Source organism: Xiphophorus hellerii, chromosome 1 (genome assembly GCF_003331165.1).
Source record: "Xiphophorus hellerii strain 12219 chromosome 1, Xiphophorus_hellerii-4.1, whole genome shotgun sequence".
Classification (NCBI taxonomy): Eukaryota; Metazoa; Chordata; class Actinopteri; order Cyprinodontiformes; family Poeciliidae; genus Xiphophorus; species Xiphophorus hellerii.
This window is the reverse complement of record NC_045672.1, coordinates 4,064,927-4,085,511: the sequence shown is the minus strand read 5'-3', so window position 1 is coordinate 4,085,511 and position 20,585 is coordinate 4,064,927. Positions and strand designations below refer to the sequence as shown.

Here is a 20,585-nt window from a genome sequence, read left to right as displayed (position 1 = left end):
TATGATTACATGCCAGCTGTTCCAGAGGATGGACTGGAGTTGCATGTTCATCCATATCATTTTATGAATACATGTATATTATCTGCTGAAGCAAGCCAACATCCAGGGCTTACTCATTATTTTTATTTGATAAACTTTCTTTATTTGATTTCTTTCATCATTATTATTACCACCCAAACCTTTCCTTTTTATGCCATATGAAGTCTATTACATTGGAATATTAACAGAAACCTGCATTGTGAACAAGCTGACAAAACAGAGGCAGAAATATGTGTTAACTTGTTCTTGTCACCAAGACAACCAAATCTATCTCTCTGTTTCTAAGATGTTGACATATTCTGTATAAGTGGTTAACTTCAGAATACTTTTGTGTGTAAAATTCCCCATGTCAAAGCTGGTTATAACATAAGATGTCATAAGACATGACAGGCGGTGAATGTGGAGAACACGTTCAGATAAGGTTGATTTGGAATCAAAGCTATTTGTTGAGATGAAAGCAGAAAGATGCTGTATGACAAGAAAAAAAGCCTTACTCCCCTCACACTCTGATGGATTTTAGGGACTTCCGTTCATAACCATTTAGGTTTATTATATCAATGCACCTCGAAAGGAACTCTTATTTCTTCAGTACACCAAGACATTTTGGGAGTGGTCCTTTCTGTGCCAACAGAACTACGAACCAATGGAAAAAGCAAAGACAAATGAGCAAATCTGGTCAGGATGAAGTTGACTGACTTACACAAACTTCTGACCTCAACATCACAGAACACCTCACTGTATAACAGAGAAACAGTGCAGTCAGACATTTTCCTGGAGATGACCAAAACCAGATTCTTTTAGAATACCGGACATGATTGTGCGAATCGTCAATCATCCCTTAGTGGACTCCACTAAGGGTTTTGTTAAATGCTAATGGTAAAAGTCCTGTACTTGTAAAGTGCTTTATCTAGTCTAACTACAGTACATTCAGTCATTCACACATTCATTCACTGGTAGGCTACTGAATTTTGACAGACAATTGTGACCTTTTTCGGGCGACACCAGGCCCCCTGACCACCACCAGCTGCCTTGCCAGCCCAAGAAGTGTGTTACCCAAGAAAAGAATGGAGACAGACGGAGCGGGGGATCAAACCGGTAACCCACCTTCCACAAGATGAGCTCTTAACACAGTCAGGTGGCTCATTTGGGAAAATGTGCGCACCATGTTAAGAGGTAATAGTCTTCGAGGGAGTTCTCCTGGGTTCTGTATGTGGTCTCCAGCCATTAGCTGCATGTGTTCCCCTACTTTCTTCCCCTGTTTCCTGTCTGTTTTCTGTACAATACAGGCTGGTAAAGCCTAAAACATCGTAAAAAAAAAACAAAACAAAAAAAACCCCAACTAGAAATCAAACTGTAACAGTAGTCCATAGCAAAGAAAATGCAGAAGAGACACCAACATGTTCACCTAGTTTGAAAAGAGTGTAAACCATTTCAAGCAATTTGAAACTTCTCCCATGTACAATGTGGCAAAAATGTTTTTCTTTTACCCCTCCAGGGGGTCTTTTTGTGGGCTCTAGTGTCCCTTATACGAAAGTACGCTGACAGGAAGAGGGAAGGGGACGGGGGAAGACATGCAGCAAATGTCACCGGGTCCGGGAGTCGAACCCGCGGACTCAAGGCCTCCAAATGTGGGTCGTGCTATCCCCTACTCCACGTGGCGCCCAATGTGGCAAATTTTAAACCATTTGCATCAACATCATGCAAAAATCACAAACATGAAAAATGTCAATGGATCCATCTAATTTAAACAATAACATAAAGCATCTATTGTGTTTGTCTGAGAAAAGACATCAATAACCTATAGAAAAATAGATAGAAGTTGCTTCCATTTCCTTCATTTAATGCACCTGTCTGTCTATGGTTCTATCTGCTTCGATAATCTAGTGTAGAAGAAAGAAGGAGCAGTGATGAAAAGGGAAACAATAAAGACAAAAAATACCTGTAGAAACTGAGTCAAAAAATGTTGTATATTTTTTAACTCAACAGTGTTTACATGGAGATTGGTTATTTTGGGATTGGGATCCACAAGTGAGCAGAAAGTCTAACGTTATTCTCAGAAAAGGCAAAGAACACAATAAAAGGAGAGAGAACAATGCAACAGTAGCTGAACATTGGTGAGGTGGCAGACAAAAAAAAAGACAATTGTGTGAGATGTGCAAAGCAGAAAAAATAAAGGCATAGAACAGGCAGGAGAAATGAGAGGAGGAGAGTTTAGAAAAAAAAGAATAATTGCAGGAAATCAAGTCAGAGGCGGCTGACTGAGAAAATGGGTTAAGAATTGCAAAGTTAAAAACAAGAGTTAAAAACAGAAGCACAGCAAAGCTGTAAGTAAGCAATGGGAAGGAAATGAAAATGAGATAGTGACGTAAACAGGGGTAAAGAATACGGAGAATAAAGGTCAAAAGAAGGAGAAAGGATGGGTGAAGTGACATGACATCTGTGGGTCAAGAATCAAAGCAGTGATGAAAAGCCTTTGAGCATCCTGTGGCAAGGTGTTTCTTTGTGTGTGTGTCGTCCAGAGAGAGTGTGTTCATGATAAAGGAGATGATGGCTGAACAGGCCCGGATCACTTTGAAAAGGCCGCTCCGCCACCACCACCTTGTTCTTCCAACATGATTCTCTTAGTCTGTGACAGACACATGCACACACAATAACCGGGCTACGTTATTTGGGGACTTGCTGTGATGTGGGTCTCCATGGAAACAGCAACAACTTAGGTCTGCCAGATGTATAATAACAGAGCGCATTGCTACTAATGTGAGAGAGGAAGGAGAGGGGGAAAGAAGGAGAAGGTCAGAACAGACATTTTAAAGACAATAAATACTAAAAACATCTAAATACTGAACATTTCTGAATTTCCTCGGGATCGTATTCCTGCCCAGAACAAATAGAACATATGGAATAGTTTCATATAAGATGTATTGTTGGATATTATTGGAGTAGGGTTGCATTTTTTTCAAGGTAGATCTGAGGGGCTAGAAGAAATGTAGCACACTTTTAACACAATTATGTGATTTTCTAATTGTTCATAAATTTATCTGTCATAGTCAAAAAAAAAAGGTCATGACGGCCCTGACACATGATAGATGTAGAACACTGGGAGTATTTATGCTACACAACTCTAACAATTGGAAATATAACCTTCAAACAGTCAAGGAAACAACCTGAAGACAAACAAATATAGCCCAGCCTAACCTCAAAACCTCAACAAACTGAAACCTCTGTTAGGTGAGAGCAGGTAGTTTGACCTGCCCACTCAATGCACAGCTAGACAGGTAGCTGCTACAACAGCAGCAATGTTACTGAGCCAGGCTTTGTTTTCCAAATGTATCAAAGAAAAACCTTTGCTGTCAATTATATGTCTGCTCTTCTCTGTTGTTCGCTCCTTGCACCAACGTTGGTTGGCTCCTTTTCTCTTTGGAAACAAAAGCTTGGCTTTTCTCCAGGAGCCTGGAATACTCAAGCTTGTTGTTGTTTTACGGTTAAAAATATCTTGTGGCAAAATTCATAACGTGCAGGTTTTAAGACGCTTTCCTGCCAAAAGTGCATCCTGACAGCTGGCAGCCCTTCTTCTACTAGAGCTCACAACCTTTTCATTTCGGTTGTGTTTAAAATGAATGCGAAATAAAGAAAAAAAACAACAAAAGTCGTTCTAGATTCATTTTTGAACTTATAAGTGAATTTAAATTTGTGTCTCAGTTCAAACTGAAAATTGACAGTTATGATTACAAACCGAACATACCGAAAGATGAAACGTGGGATTTTTGATTTGTCTAAATGTGAGATTTCTTTGTCTTTACACTGAGCTATGACTATCTGCACTGCAAAGCCACAAAGTCTTACCAAGTATCTTTGGTTTAGTTTCTAGTTCAGATATCTTAGTACACTTGAAATTAAACTAAATAAAATTACAATTAACTTTTCAGCAAGATATAGGAGCTTGTCTTAAATAAATCATTCCTTAATATTGACGAAGAAGTACTAGTTCCATTAGCAGATTATTTTACTTATTACATGATCTGGTTATATGTGAGCTAGTGCTTTTTAAAATCAACATTAAGGAATTATTGACTTAAGCTCCTATATCTTGCTAGTTTTACCTTATTTCAGATATATGCACTAGAAACTAGACCAAAATTACTTGGTAAGATTTTGTACCTTTGAAGTGCTGTGTAATATTTCCTGGCATCAGACCTGCAGCGGCATCTCATATTCTGTTAGTGTGTGTCTGGATGAGTGTGTGTGTTTCTACAAAAGAAGCTGACTGTGGAATTGGGTGGCAGGTCATGGTTGCCTTATCAGCTTTCAGGGCTCCTGTGACAGAGTTAAGTTCCTTCCTGATCGTGTCGCTCTTGTCCCTCAGGAGAAGTGTGTCAGTTAAGCTTTTAGAAGCTGCTGATGAGGCGGCTGAAGAATACAAATTAATTTTGTTGTGGGACTTTGAAGCTGCATGGATAACCACGATTAGTCTAACTGAATGAATTTTCTTTTCATGTGAATGAGTTTATGCTTCTTTCTAATCCTTTTCATTCTTGATTTCTTTTAGATATTACACGAACTGTTCATAATTATTATTGAGTGAATGAAATAAAAAATCTAATTCAAATGGAAAAAAAATCTTCAAGTTTTAAGTAGAATCAATCAATGGAAAGGCACCCTAAAGTCAGAATTCCAAGAACAAATTGTGTTTTTTCTCCAAATCTCAAATCTCAAACTCCAATATGGCTGCTGTGTCTTTAAAACATGGTGATCACTATGGAACAAACTATTGTATTTACATTTCTGACAGTTTTGTTTGCTAAAATGCAGAGTAATGCATAGTGTGCTTCATACCTCTGCAGGGGGGTTACGGAAAAGTTTCAGTCTGAGACCTGATTTCAAAATGATCACAAGAGTCGTGTAAGCGAGCGGCTGGATCACATCAAAAGTGTTTTGGATTCCCTGAAAACCAGCTCAGTGTAAACAGGGCCTTGTAAAGCTCAAGTGAAGTGGTATCTTGAGCGTGACGTCACGTTGCAGCAGGCCTATACCTACGGTTCCTTCACTCACTGACTGGATTGAGGCTTATTTTAGACTTTACAACATAACTGGCATTAACTTGGCCTTTTATTCTTTGTTTTGCAGGTAATGAGCCATCGCCCTTGGGCTCAGTGGAGAGCTACAACCCAGTGAAGCGGCGCTGGGAGTATGTGGCCCCCATGCCCACTGCACGATGCTCTTCTGCTCTGCTGCAGACGACCAGCATCCTCTTTGTGATTGGAGGAGTTGCCCAGGGACCCAGTAACGCTGTGGAAGCCCTCTGCTTACAGGAAACAGTGTGATGCAGGCACAAAAAACCCTGAAATTAATGCAAACCGGCACCAGTATTTTCTTCACTCTAGAACATGCAGGAGTTGGATCGCACTCAGATGCTTTCTCACTTTGATCGGCAACAATGGATTCCACTTACACACTGGGATGTCAACGACTTGTGGCATTGAAGAAATGTTTTCAGAGCCGGACCGTGAAGCAGATTGCTGTCCTGGCAAAGACAGGAAACTGAAAGCTTTTATACTCCGGGGAAATCAGAGCGAGAGAAAAATGAGCCAAACAACAAACCGACACGGACCCGGTTTCTGAAGAAACAACCTGGCTTTGAACTATTGAGCATTTTTTCAGAATAAAAGCAGGGTACTTTTCTGGATACTAAAAGGAACATAGGGCCATATCTGAAACGCTTCTTAGCAGCAGCGCTGTGCTCTGCTTTCATGGCAACAGCTCGCTCCGACTCTTTTCTAGAACCTCAGAGGCAGCACTTGGTTGAGTTGTAGATGGTGGCATTCAGAGAGTGTGGATGTCTGTTGTGGTTCTTTGTTCTGTTAGAGTGTCGTAAGTGTGAACACTACCGCTGCTAACAATCTCTACAACGGCGTCAACAACGATGTTTTCAATGCCTTCACACCACAAGCGAGTCACAGGCCTGCCAGTCAGAAAAAAACATCCACTTTGTTCCAACAGGGGCCCCATCTTGAGCACAATCACACTTTCCTTGATTGAGGAAACAGTGATTGTGGATTAGCTTGTCAGCACTTTGCTTCGCCTCACATCTCTCCATCTCTACACCACACCAATCAATCACAGAACTCCAACCAACACTCACTTTGCGGTGCAGGGATGATTTTTGCTTGGGGGAGTGAATGTAGAGCTACCTGCTGCACTGAAGCATCCTGGGAAATCAGCTTTCTGTCACATGATGGGGTATTTTCTCCTTAACGTTGACAGTTCACTTTATTACAAACGTCAGCTTGATGTCAATTGAGATGATGGATGTGGATGTTTAAAGGTAGTCATAACAGAGTTTACTAAGAATGCACTGAGTCGGAGACAAAATCGTACAACATGTTGAAGTTAGGATGCTATTTTAATCTATGATTTTTTTTTAAACTCTTGAAGTATTATTATTTCAAGGCATTTCTACAAGTGCAGCAGTCCTGCTGCTGGGATTGCCAAATAAAATGCTTGTATTTCAGAGGTCCAACCGATACAAGCAAAACTTAGTGGATCATTGATGCTTTCTTAGGAATTAAGAGTAAAAGTAGCAGTCAGCCTCTTCAAGTCAAAAGCATATTAGATTTTTCCTTTCTGAAGCATTTAGATGTACGCTAACTCAATGTCAAGCAGGAATGAGAGACACACAGTGTTGGTGCAGTGCTTAAGCGTTAGCAGATGTAATGTTTCTGATTAATTCCTGAGGTTTAGCACAACTCTTGGTCTTTGCTTTCAGGTAGAGTTAGTGGTAATTGTTTTTGTCACTTTTTTATGTTTGTACATGAAGCAGAGTTAGAATAACTGTTGAATTGTGTCATGACGGTTAAGTGAAAGGCTTTTAAAATTCCACAGAAATAATCAAGTTGGTTAATAAGTGAATTAAGTCATGCGTCACTCCTGATGTTCACCATTATTATTTTAGGGGGCTTTCTACCTCCCTTACTGGGAGGATTGTTCTAGAAAGCACTCAAATTGTCAGTGAGCAGCTTCTCCGTTTATACCCAATGCACTATAAAACAGCAGTCAGTCTCTGCTGGTTCAGGGGAGCAAAAAAAAAAAAAGACAATTTGCATTATAAAGCTGAGTCAATATCAAGTAAAACATGTAAAAACTCCTGTTTTCATCACAGTTGGAGTCAGTTTAGCTCTCTAGGTGAAATTAGCTTCAGTTCATTGCTGCCTGGAGAAAGTTTAATTGAAATTGTCAGGTTATTAGGAGGCATGTTAGAACAAAGACACTTGGAAATTAAAGCTGATTTTGTTTAGTTTTAAAGAGAATTCACAGATAATACTTAACTTTAACAGTCTAACACAAAATAAAAGTTGAGCCACACCCACTTATCTAACTATAAGGAATGTAATTTATTAAGTAAAATCAAATGACTCCAGATCATTTAGATGCATTACACAAGGAGAGAGCTGCCTCTGGCCATCGTTAAAAGAGTTTTGTCTTCGCGTTGAACACACGCTCACCCTGTTCACCGTCTCGTCCAGCTCGCAGGTTTTTCTTGCCTGTTTGGTGACCGACCTCACTAACAGAGTCAGACATCTACTGCTGTTGGAAAGCTCAGATAAAATACCAGCCGACAAGCCGGTTATTTCTGGCGCTGCACTCCGTGCTCCTAATTGGACACGTTAGGCACGAGTCACCGCGTATACGTCCACGGAACAGTCCACACGTTTACTCTGCTGTCCATACAGGGAACGGAGCCTGGATGAATGCGTTCTGATTCATTTCACCACATATTCAGGTTTATCTTCTATTTGTTTCACATTTGTGCCTTGCACATTTATATTTACTGACATTAGGTAACCCACAAATAGCAAAAGTGTTAGGACGTAAAATAACACAACATATATAAAGACTCTGGCTGTGTGGGATTTAATTGATATTTCAATGCCACCCTCTTCCTCTGAGAGCCTGTCACATTAAAATAATCCTCTGCATATAAAAATATTTTATAAATTATTTAGCAACTTAGAGGCAGCTGAACTAGTTGCAGGCAAAGCTTGGCAGCAGCTGTCTTTATCTAGCAGACGAGGCGCAACATTACACTTCATTTTCAGTGACGTTTCTGGCAGCCTGTGGCTCAACCTGGGTAAACTGTGACTCTTTAGTGACTAAATGTTCTCCAACCTGACCCCTGAGTTGTTTGGTGCTAAACGGGTCATAAACAGTTTAGGTGTGAGAGATTTAGACCAAAGGGTATGGAGAGAACAGCAGTCAGTCAGGTCACCTTTATGTAATTTTTTGCATAGGCAGATTTAATATTACAAATCTGGCCCAATGGTCCTTTGACCATCTATTATACACCTCTGTGTATAATAGAGGTTCCTCTGAGCTTAAAGGCCTCTGGAAGAGAATCCAGTAAAAATCAATTATGTCTTGTTCACACAGGAGGATTTTAAAATGATTGGCTGATTTTCCAAACCTGAGAGACCAAACACATGACAGTAGAAAATCTACGGTACAACAGTTTTGGTTGTACAGTGTGTGAATCTGCGTATGTGATTGGATTTAAATGATTTATTTATTTATTTGCGCAAGGTCGACACAGTAGTTTTAAGTGCCTTGAAACGACATTTGTTGTGAATCTGCCGGTATATAAATAAAATGAATCGAAGGAACTGAATGATTTGAGGAGCACAACAACAAGTTTGAGGTGCTGACTTCACCAGATTCCCCAGATCTTAATCCAGTTGAGCTTCTGTAAGATGTGCTGGACACATAAATCTGATCCAATGGAATTTACAGGCCTTGAAGGATCCACTGCTGTCATTTTGTTAATTCAGTGGTTCAAAAAGCAGAATTAAAGTCTGACTACAGTACATATCAGGAATGACAGCTGAGGTTTGTGTGTAATAGAGGACCTGATTCTGTAGTGAAAAGGGAAACTGGATCTTTTAAGTTTCTGCTAATGCGAATTACAATGGAAATTTTAGTATTTTAGATCTGAAGACAAGCAATAACAACGTTCCCAGCTGCTTACTTTCTAAGTTTGATGGACAACCTAAGCAGCCTCTCTTTTATTTGAAATGTGAAACAGACAGTATAAAGCTAGTGCTTTGATTTGTAGAAAGGACACACACATGCTGGGTCATCAAAGCCCGGGATCACAGCATGGGGGGACTACATTATGATCAAAGCCAATTCAAGGGGCTTATTTTAAACCAAAGAAATTAATTATTTACAGTTGGTAAAGGTGTGTAAAAACATCTGTCATAGCACAGGCTTATCCTCACACTGGAAATGTTTTGAAAAACCCTCCATTTCATTTAAGTACATTTCCACAAATGAGAAAAACATCCCACTGAAAATCACAGTTACACAATTGCTGTTGCTACATTTGTCAGCACTACTATTGTTATATTTTAAAATTGTATAATACCTCTTGGTGAATAGGACTTTGTCCTGTTCATTTTAGATCTTTTCCTACTTAAACACAATGATACACTGGTCATTCATATCCAGGTGTGTTGGAGTATGGACATGTCGAAAACTGGCTGGACGAATGAATGAAATGGATTAATTACTGCCAATCAACTAAGAAACAGTCTACTGCCACCTATTGGCCAGCGTATGAACTACATCTGGCTGCGCTTCAACAACTCTATTTAGCTGTTATGAAGAAATAGAATGGCAGGAAGAGTGAAGCGTGCCACATTAAAATAAAATAAAAAAACAATACTGTAAAATAATTATTTAAAACTGGAAATAAATACAGAAATAATTTATTAAATATATAATTAATTATACATGCCTCAATTAAAAGCTAGATATAATTGTGATTTATTAAGTTCAGGAGCGTGGTGACGGTCCTGCGTGTAGGAAGCTGAGTTCAAACTGGGATCAGCGTTAGCCCCACTCACTAGCTAGCTAACTAGCTGACACCGGCTAACGCTCTTTTCGTGATTAGTGATATTTCAGACCAAAGTAAAGATATAAAGGATGGAGTTGCTCACACAGACTTTGTAGTAAATACATTTCAACCATTTAGTTAGGTTATTGAAGTTATTTCTGCACTTTCCAGCGAAGATATTGACCTCAGAATAAAAGCAAACTAATTATTCTATGAAGTTGTCCTGGCATGCTATTTGAAGCAGTGGGTTTCAACCATCAAGCCCAGTGAAGTTGACAGTTCCTATTAAATCATGTTATGCTTCAGCAACCTGAAATACATATCTAGTTTTTAAAACAAAATCAAAACATTTATTTTAGGCATATATAACTAATTCTAAATGTTTCTGAATTTATTAGCAGTTTTAAAAGATGATTGACACATTTAAATAATGTGTTACTTATTTACAGTTAATTCTTCCCTCTTCATAGCAAGAATTGTAAAACAATTTCACAACCAGTAGCTGTTTTGACAATATAATCCACACTAAAGACAGGAATATTTTGTTTGATTATGAGTCTTATGTCCAATTATTCTAAATGTTACTAATTTGCCTCATACTTAGATTTAAATATAATGGGTTTGCTATATTCACATTAACCATCTCTGTTTAATTTAATTGTGTTTTGACAACAAAAACACAATTAATTAATTTTTTAGTCATAGATGAATAGCAACATTAGGGTGTTAAAATACACACTAATTAATCAAAAGTTTAGCAATTAAATTTTTTTAGCAATTATTTTCAGCATAAAAAACAACAACAAAAGAACAGCCCAACTAAAGAAAGCAATTGAAATGAAAAGTTGAATTTTTCAAAAACGTTATGCCACTACATCTAAACTTTTATTCACTTCAACAAACTGTAGAACACACAGATTCAAATATTTCATTAGCTTGGGAGACGTTCAACCTGCTAACTGTGAGCCTGCTCTCCTGGAGGAGAGCCAGTGTAATATAAACAAAACCTTCAGGATAGAGCTGAGCTCAAACAGAGTTAAAAGCAGCCTGTTCTCTGCACATCATCACCGCACACAGCTTTAAAATGGAAAACATTAAGCTGTGCAGCTTTGGCTGATGCACACTGAGCCTAAGAGTACCTACATCCAAAATTTATGTGCATCTGTGTCATTGTGTCACCTTGTGGATGTGCGGCTGTTCTTATGAGTCTGCGTGGGCGCATGAATGCAAATCTACACACACCACGAGGCGTCTGCAGGATCCGTACAGCCCTCCTTTGCAGGGATTCTGTCTCTCTAGTTCTCTCATCCATTTTTCCACGTCACCCTGCGGTCCGGGGCGACGTGCTGGAGCTTTGCCAGAGCCAACTCTCTCATGTTGGAAGCATAATTTTTTTTTTTCTCTCTGCCTCTCTGTCCCTGTCAGGATCAGGCTGCTCCGCTTAGATGACGTCCTATAAATCTAGAATCAGTTTCCAGGTGAAAAGATGCCTCTCAGGTCTGCCTCATGTGACTGCGTGTGCTGTTTGCACATCGGGGGTGAGTTCTCCTTTGTAACAGCAGGCTGAGATGGAGAACAAAAGAGCAGGATGCTTCAGTGCAGGTAGCAGCTAATTACATGCTGTGCTGTTTCAGAGGGCCACTAGGCGAGTGACACCAGCACAAGCTAACGGGAATGTTGAAAGCCAAATCAGAGTGTCGTATGAGGGCACAACATCAGCGGAGAGTAAAAAAATGATGAAACGTTTGATAAATCTGCAGAACCTGAGGCCATTTTATAAACACGAATGATTTTGTGCCAGTCTGTCACAGAGTCATTCATTTTCGATCCTCCTCACTACCGACTGACTTCACACACTTTGATCATCTTACTCACAAGCTGCGTTTCCAAGCTGCGCAAAACTTTCAGTGTTCTGTTAAAGTCAAAAACATACAATTTTGCGGTGTTTCAGTTAACAAAGGATGAATGAAATGAAAATCACACCTGAATAGGTTCAAAAACCACCTCATCTTAACGCTAAAACTTTTCATTGAAAAACAGCGCTTTTTTCAAAATTGCCGTATTTTCATTAAGCTAATCCAGTTCAGAAATTTCAGATTGCGCATTTAGTGGTGAGACTTTCACTAGCTCTGTCTCCATTGACCACAGAAATTGTGCAAATTGGAATTAAGAAAATAAGTTAATTTAATGCTAACACAGCAATTTTGGTAAAGGTCACGTTTTTCAATAAAAAGTTTCAAAAGCTGGCAGAAAAGAGGAAGTGACAGGAGGACGATGGCACGGCATGATTTTAATTGTGTTTCTTAAATAATGGAAACACCGCAGTTGGGAAATTGGGTCTTTTCGACATTAATGGAATATCGACAAGGTTTTGCTCACATTTGTAATGGAAACGCAGCTATTGTACCCATAAGAGTAGCCTTGTGTGTCCTTACCTCTCCGATCTGCAGATACATCATACCCCATCTCGTCCAAAATGCATTTTTGTTTTTGATGTTGGCATGTTTTGTGCCTTGGTTCCCAACTATAGGGCCCAAAGACTCAGGTTCTGACAAACAATTTCTAACTAGGGGGAAGATTAAAATTTTGTTAATTCCAGTGTGGGCAACATTATGTCCATTTCCTGGGTAACGGGGAAGACCCACTGGTAGCATAAATATGTTTCTCTTATATTTGCATATCGTCTCCATCTGTTCCTGTTTTTCTTTGCGATAGATGCTGGACATGTGATACACTATTTATTTCCTAATTCTTCTTGTTTATGCTCCTTTATTTCCCCTACAGTTGTTTGTGTTGTGGACTGAGGTGACCGACGTTGTGGTGGTGTTGCCCACTGTGGGCTGGGTTCCCCCCCAAAGTGTTTGTTACTGGTTGTGTCTTCTTAAAATGCTTTCAAGCAAGCAGATTAATCTATTTTTTTTTAAATGTGCAAAAAACAGTCTAAACATGTCTAATTGTACTGTTTTGGTTGTGTAAAACTCTTAGAGGAACTGAAAATTTTATGAAATGAAAGATACGGTGCTTGCCAAAATGTACAAGCACCTTGAAGTTCTTCGCCTTTTGTCACATTAGAGTCACAAACGTCAAAAATATTGCTCTTGAATTGAATGTAAAAAGAGCATGCTGTGCATTTGTATTCACCATGAATCAATGCTTTCCAGGTTTAAGGATCCCACATACTCGGGCATACTGTGGCGTATTCATTTGGCAGTGTTGACTCTGTACACACTGTCCATGGACGGTTGAGATGTTATAGTCGAGCGAACCAATTACATCAATTTCTCGTAACAAATTCCTTCATTTCCCACAATCCCAATGGATATTAGCTAGCTTGATGAGCTGACTGCGTGCCTAGCCCCGTTTTTTCTCCACCAGGGCAGCCAGCGCCCCCAAAGTGGCGACCTGGCTTGTTACTGTTTGCACCGACTTTCAGTCTTATCAGCTTACTGTTGCATTCAAAATAGTTTGATGTGACCACTGTTTCACACTGAGCAGCTTCCTGTGTGACACCACATACGTAGACGTTTCCAATGAGTCCGCAGAGTGAAGTACGCCCGTGTATTTGGGTGACTTTTGCTGAAATTTGGAGCACCAAGGCATTTAGGACATGGCTCTACAAGCTTTGCTCAGGCAGAAACTAACATCTTAGACAGTTTTTATTTGCAAAATAGCAAAGAAAGTCAAGACATCATTGGTCAAGATGATTAGCAAACAGGAGTTTGGAAGACCTGCCAAAGATTATTTGTTTAATCTAGTTCTTGATTTTGTTGAAAGGTGAATCCTGACCAAAGGTTCAACTCTTTACCAATCTCCTCAATGCTTGTGGTCCTGTGTTGGTTTTATTTTAGGGATCTAAAGAAACCAGTATGCTGTAATTGCATTCTGGCTTTAAACCATGTACGATCTTCCCTCCATTTCACTACAAATAACCTGGTCTGTCACATAAATTTCTAATAAGACTTCAGAGTTTCTAATTGTAATGCACAACGGAGTATTAGTGTCATACTAATAATTTAAAAAAAAAATGAAATTATGAGAATAAAGTAATAAAATTATGAAAATAACGTCAAAATAATGCAAGAATGACTTTATTCTAGTTATATTATGACTATATTTGTAATACTACAACTTATTTTTTTCTTAGCCTGGCCCTAATACTCCATTGTATTAATGTCTCAAAAGGCGAAAACATTTTTTAGAAGTATTAATACTTTCACATGGCACTGTACTGTGTGGAGCCAAGTACACGAGTCAGTAGTAGTCGATTTCTATGTCAACAAATTATTGTTTGTATTTAATTCCTTTTGTTTTAGTAGGCTTAGCAAATGAAACTCAACAAATAGTATGTTTTTTTTTGTTATGGATACAAGACCCTGCCCAGTTGTGAAGCCATAAGTGTCATCTGTCATTTCACTGCTTCATGTCAAACTACAGCCTGGTTTGTACAGACGCTATTAGGGGGGGAACCTCCCCCCCCTGAATACTCTTGCTTTTATTATATCTCACTGTACTGTGATGTTTCCCTACAGTGATGGTAGAAAACCTGGTGAAAACTGCTTTGTGGTCTCAGTGGGTCAGTATTGCCATGTGCTCTGTGTGTATAAAATGTTTTGGGAGGAGCTTAAGAACGAACTCGTGAATTAATATGGCTAAATTCAGACGGCGTGTGGGGAGATGTAACAGCAGTTACATTTGGCTTGTTCATGTTAAGCAGGTTAAGATTTCTTTTTTTACTCTTTTGATTGAAAATGTAAAAAAAAAAAAGAAAAAAAGAACACATGTCAAAGCTCCTTCAATGAGACTAACCACACACAGAATCTATGCACCTAAAACACAGCAGCAGCTGGAGCCGGATGTGAACCCAGCTAGCACGACTCGAATTCATCCATGACTCAATTACTGACGTTTATTCATTTACCTTCAGCGAGACAATCAGTTTCAGTAAAGTCCTTCTAACGGTCTCAGCAATATTTTTAGAACACTAAATTAAATTTGTAAGCACACACACACACCACTCATTTTCCACACGGACATCAGATTTTTATAAATCATGTCAGACTGGGTATGATCTCCCCCCGCGGGTCAGGGAGAAGCATTTCACAGCCCGATGAGGTGACTAGGGCCGAATAAGGAAAATACAAGCTTGAGGTAAGATTTGTAGGATGTCGCTTGGCCCTGAACCTGAACAATCTCCACCAACAGACAGAACATATCTCAAACTCTGCTCAATAAGTCTTTTATTTGGTGATGAAATGAACTAGGAAATGTTTTCCTGACATGAAAAGTGAAATAAAAGGAGAATTAAATACATAACAAAACTGACACTCATCCTTTGACCAGATCTGTTAATCTCAATTAGACCTTAGTAGCTTTCTGTCTTTGATTTTCATTTATACTACATCAGCATGTACATGTGGCGGTATGGAAATTGCCTAAACTAATAGACCTTTTCAGTTCTAATTGAAGTTGATTCTTCACATTTTAATACATTGAATGTTTCTTCATGGCTTGTTAGAAACTGGACTGTGGCAAATTTGGAAAACTTTTGTAATTGTGAAGGGATTTATGATATTCTTGGTTAACATGTCCTGCATTCAATCTTAGCATGGTGTGGTGGTGTTGCTCCCGAATATCTCAGTTCGCTCAACTTCTTGGTGTAATCCTGTCCCTCTGAATGAAAACAAGTTAGCCAAAAGCTAGCAAAGGAGTCGCATTTGCTTAAGGTTGTTTCCACCACCTTGTTTCACTATACATGGGAGGTTCCTGGTCCTCCACCATTAGTTTGAGCTTAGCACTAGCACTTTTATACTTGAAGAGGCTTCAATATTTAATCAGGTTAGCAGCTACAGGGGTTTATATATTGTTGGCTAACAGTAAAGGTTCCATCTCTGCCGAATCCACCACAAACTCCCTTTTTCCTTCCATGTCAAGTAGGCCTGGCCATAATGAGGGAAATTATTGTTGGCATCCAAATAGCAAAGGATGGACAGTACAGAACCTTGGTTTGGTTGTTGAGTTAATCCTATTAGCTGTAGCGAGACGGAGAGTAGGACCCAGTTATCAGCCATTCCCTCAAAGCATTGGTAACACCTAGCAAGAGTAAAGGCAACACCTGTACACCGGGTTGTGGAGGAGCTGATGTTGTTGTCCAGGCATGTGACCAGTGTGGCAAGTCTTGCTTCAAAATCCTACACAAACGAGCCACACCAGTGCTGCAAACAGGACCCAGATACTTCCAAAGCTCTCCAAAAACTACAACGCTAAAATGATTAACGCGTTACTGAAGACCATGCAGATTTCAGCCTAACTGCAACACCTTCATCCAGTGTTTTAGGGGGTGCTGGTAATATCTGAGCTAAATGAAGATTCATAAAACTCTCATGTTGCTCCGCTAACCACAGCTAAACTTTGTGAAACGGTTGCTTTCTAAAATGATCGGTGTGTTTTCAGATCAAATTGATTATGAAAAGCTACCTCATAAAAAGAAAAGGACAAATTTGCAACTTGTATATGACAGAAACACAGCATAAAAAACTTATTACAAAAAGATAACATGATTTTAATGTATTGTTAAATTGAATATTGACATCAAAGTAACATATATCCACAAGAAAATTATATATTTGTGTATTTTTTTGTGTTTTTGCTATCCAAAGATGGGGAACTGAGATGAAATGTAGTCTAAACAGTGTGAGCAGGTTTAAAAAACCACAGATGATAATCAAGGTAATCTTTCTGCTTGTTGGCAAATCTCACATCAAATGACCAGGAATGATGAGGCAAACAAAGGAAAGTCCATTTGGGCTCAACAACACAACTCACATGTGAAATTATAAATGCACATTTATTCACCAACAATAAAAAGAAGGACAGGAAGGCAATGGTAATTACTAGCAGACAATAAATGCAATAAAAATACAACACCAGATGTTGACAAGAATCTGGCTGTAATATTACTTACTAGATTCTGAAGGTTACTTGTTAATATCAAGTAATATCAAGCAGGGGGTATTTAAAAAATTAAAAAAATGAAGACTTGGTTTTTTAAACTGTGAAACTAAACTCTGGTCTCAAAGGACATTTTTAAGCAATCCATCATTCTAAGTCTAGTTTGGTTTATATAGTGTTGAACATAAAAACCTTAGTAGCTGTACAGAGTAACTGATAGTGACGGACGGAGTGCTTTATTACTACTTGCTTTTTGACATGTTGACAAAATTTGTGGCATGAGATTCACAGAGCTGCCATATTTGCCAGGCTTTGCTGCAAAATTTGCACAAGTAGTGCTCAATAGTAACCAGCTGTCGCAGGAATGACCCAATAATTTTACCGCTTAACCTCATGCTACGCTGTTCAACACGCTCTGTTTGTGTTGATGAAGACACGCTAACCTTAGCATGTTGAATGTTTGGAATTGCCCCCAACTTGAGGGAGACCACGCAATCTTAGAATTTCTGCATTTCTGTTAGTCTTTATGTTTGTTCCTGTTTCACAAAGATAGAACGTCAATTTATTTATGTAGCACATAAAAACAACAAATGTTGACCATTAAATAAAGCAAGATAGCAACAATAAGGACAAAAATGTTATATATTTCAAAATAAGGTTAAAACTAAAAACAAATATGCTTCATTATTGTCATCGTAAGAGAAATTCAAACTGTTTGAATCAAACACCAAAGAATACAAATGTCTTGAGCAAAGATTTAAAAGTCTCAACAGTCTCAGCGGTTCATGTAAAGGTAAACCTTTCCAAAATTTAGAAGCAGAAATGGCAAAAGTCTGATCAGAAAACAGAATTACAGACAAACGGCTAGCAAAGAAATTATATTGACAATATAAGTTGCTGTGAAAAAACAAAATAAATGACGTTGATACTAAATAATAATTAGAAAAAATTGTGTGTGTGTGATAGAAATTGTGATTAAAAGAGGGAAATGTTTCCTCGTCTCACCACATCCTGCAAGACTGAATGTCCGACCATTTGATAAAATCAGGAAGGTTTAAGAGTGATGAGGATTAAGACTGCTCTGGAGCAGGCTTTATCTGTCATATTAGAGCTTATATGATTCCATTTAACAATCAATAATAAGGATTTACATCTAAGCCTGGAAACAATACCGCCTAAGAGGGAAGATAAACAAGAGATTTTTTTCTCTCTGTTCGGCAGCACTGAGAGATGAACGCTGCAGTTCAGAGCAAGCGCATGCAATACAAAGGCTAATCAAGCAGAAATCTTATGTAATATAACAAAAAAAGGACAGATGCAAAACACAAAAAAAACAACCCTCTGCAAATACAGAAACAGCATTAAACGTGCTGGTAAACAACCCTGACAAAAAGAAAACGCTCCATGAAGGCAATTAAATGTGACTCCTAGAAGCTGCTCGTCAACGTGTGAACAGCGTTAGCATAACATCCACTTTCTTCTTTACAAAATAAAAAAAAAAATCCTTTTTCAGAGACTTTATCGACTGTGATTATCTCAAGAAAAAGTATCATTTTGCAAAGTAAAGTTTTCTGAAAGTCGGCACCAAATCGTGTGTCATTTGCAAAATGCTTTGTGAGTTTTCACTCAGCAAGAAAAACAGATTTTTAACCTGCATGAGAAGATTAAAAAAATAAAAACTATATTGAAACGTATTACGCTGTTTTTCTAACCCAATACAAACAATTTTTTAATAGCTCCCTGTCTGATCAAGACGTTTCTGTGACTTCCTGATTAGACAGTGTTTTTTTAAACTGCGAAAACAGTTAATGTTTGATAATAAATTATCACCACCACCACTACAGGGTATTTCTACACGGATACAAACATTATTGTCTGAAGACATGATTTGTTTATGATATATGGCTTTGTGGAATTGTCATGTAATAATAACCTTCAATAAAATTTTGGTACAGTTAGTTAAATACAGTCTTACTGTATATAACCTAAATTAATTTAAACAAACGTAAAACATGATCTACAGCTAGGGCAATAATTATTCCTACTGCTGATTTTTACTATTTGAATAATAGCTACAAAACAATTGATTTAATTTTGCTTCAGACTTAAGCTGATACATTGATTAAACACTAACTAGTTTCATAGTTTTTAACTTATGAATGCTCAGAATATTACATGTTTTTCTTTTTATACAAAAACATAAGTACAACAACATGATGTCTGGCTTAAGTAGCTAGCGTCAGTCAAGTCAAGTGCTTGACAGAAATTCTGCTTGTCCATTGTATTTTAACTAGTATTAAATTTAAAGTAAACCACAAAGCAGCAAGTTGGACTGAAACATCGGCTGAAGATATTCAAAACAATCTGTGACAAAACAAATGTCTAAAGGATGGTTCAGGAAATTTAAATTTTCATTAGAACTCAGCTTAAATCTAGCCAACGTGTAAAATATAAGATATTTCTCATCTGTGATTGAAGAACAGTTTTTACCATAAAACCCTCACACTACTAGCTGCTAGCTTAGAACAATATTAACAGCAGTGCTTTAAATTCTAAAGCAGACTTTTAAAAATTGTTCTTGCTGACTAAGAAGTGGTATCAAAACTTCCCCCAACATGTATTCTGTATTTATTATTTTGGGTAATTGGAACAGGACAATTACTCGATTGTCCTGTTTTAGAAATTAGGCTAACATTAGCTTGATTTGAATGAGCTAGTGATGTTTGTGCTAAAGCTGCAGTATGTAACTTTTATAAACACTTTTTTTTTTTTTACATATTTATTAAAACTGTCACTATGTCCTGATAATATAATATGAGATGGATAATCTGTCAAAAAAATCAAGCTCCTCCACCCCCTCCTAGTGCTAGTAACTCTGTCTGAAGAAATGCACAGCTCACGGTCAAAAACAGCCAATCAGAGCCAGAAGGAGGGTCTTAGCGCTGTCAGTCAATTCAGATACAGGCTGCTAAATGTGCTAATGTTGAAGAAACAAATTATCGTTCCAAGAAAATTGTTTTTGTCCCCTGTTTTTGGTGGCCATGCTAGCGGGGAGAAGCTTTAGTGTAGCAGCTAGCTAGGGGGAGGCTGACTGACATAAGACCCTCCTTCTGGTTCCGATTGGTTGTTTCTCACAAACCTGTTTACTTCTATAGTTAGCACTGTGAGAAGGCAGAGGTGTTCAGTTTTTCCACTTATGATCTACGACAGACAGTACTGTCACGACATAGTGACAATTGTAAAACACTTTTTTTTTTTTAAATAAAAAAAAAAGTTACCCCAGCTTTAAAATTTTATTTAACACAGTTCCTGTCAGTAAACATGATTCACTGTATTAAATCAAGGTTCTGGTTTGCTGGATATAGTTGGATGAAACACCAAATTCTTTTCATGTAATTAGCCTTTTACTGACACGTGGTGAGATGAGAGCGATGACCTCGTTCTCTCTGAACGATCTGTGTGTCTCCATTGATTTGGCGGCTCAGACCGGCTGTACATGTAGCTGTCGCCAGCTCGTCAAAGCGGCTGGCAGGCTTTGGTTTTCAAACCGAGTTGAGGCTGTGACTCCAGTGCAGTAGTTCAGTGCCTATACTAAACGTGAGGTTGTGCCTCGACTATGAATTCTGTTCTCTAATAAACTATTTTGACTTGTTGTCTGATTCCATATGTTGCGTGTGCCTTTTTTTTTCTTCCCCCCTCTCATTGATCGTGA

At 38.4% G+C, this 20,585-nt stretch overlaps 1 protein-coding gene across 1 annotated transcript in view; it reads left to right on the top strand.

The window, feature by feature from the left end:
- klhdc8b (kelch domain containing 8B) overlaps positions 1–20,525 on the top strand; it is a 159,664-nt gene extending 139,139 nt beyond the window's left edge. Inside the window, exon 6 of the mRNA XM_032568894.1 lies at positions 5,164–20,525. Coding sequence (XP_032424785.1) covers positions 5,164–5,360 — 197 coding nt within the window. The 3' untranslated portion in view covers positions 5,361–20,525. The remainder of the gene's footprint in view (positions 1–5,163) is intronic.
- The last annotated feature ends 60 nt before the right edge of the window (positions 20,526–20,585 follow it).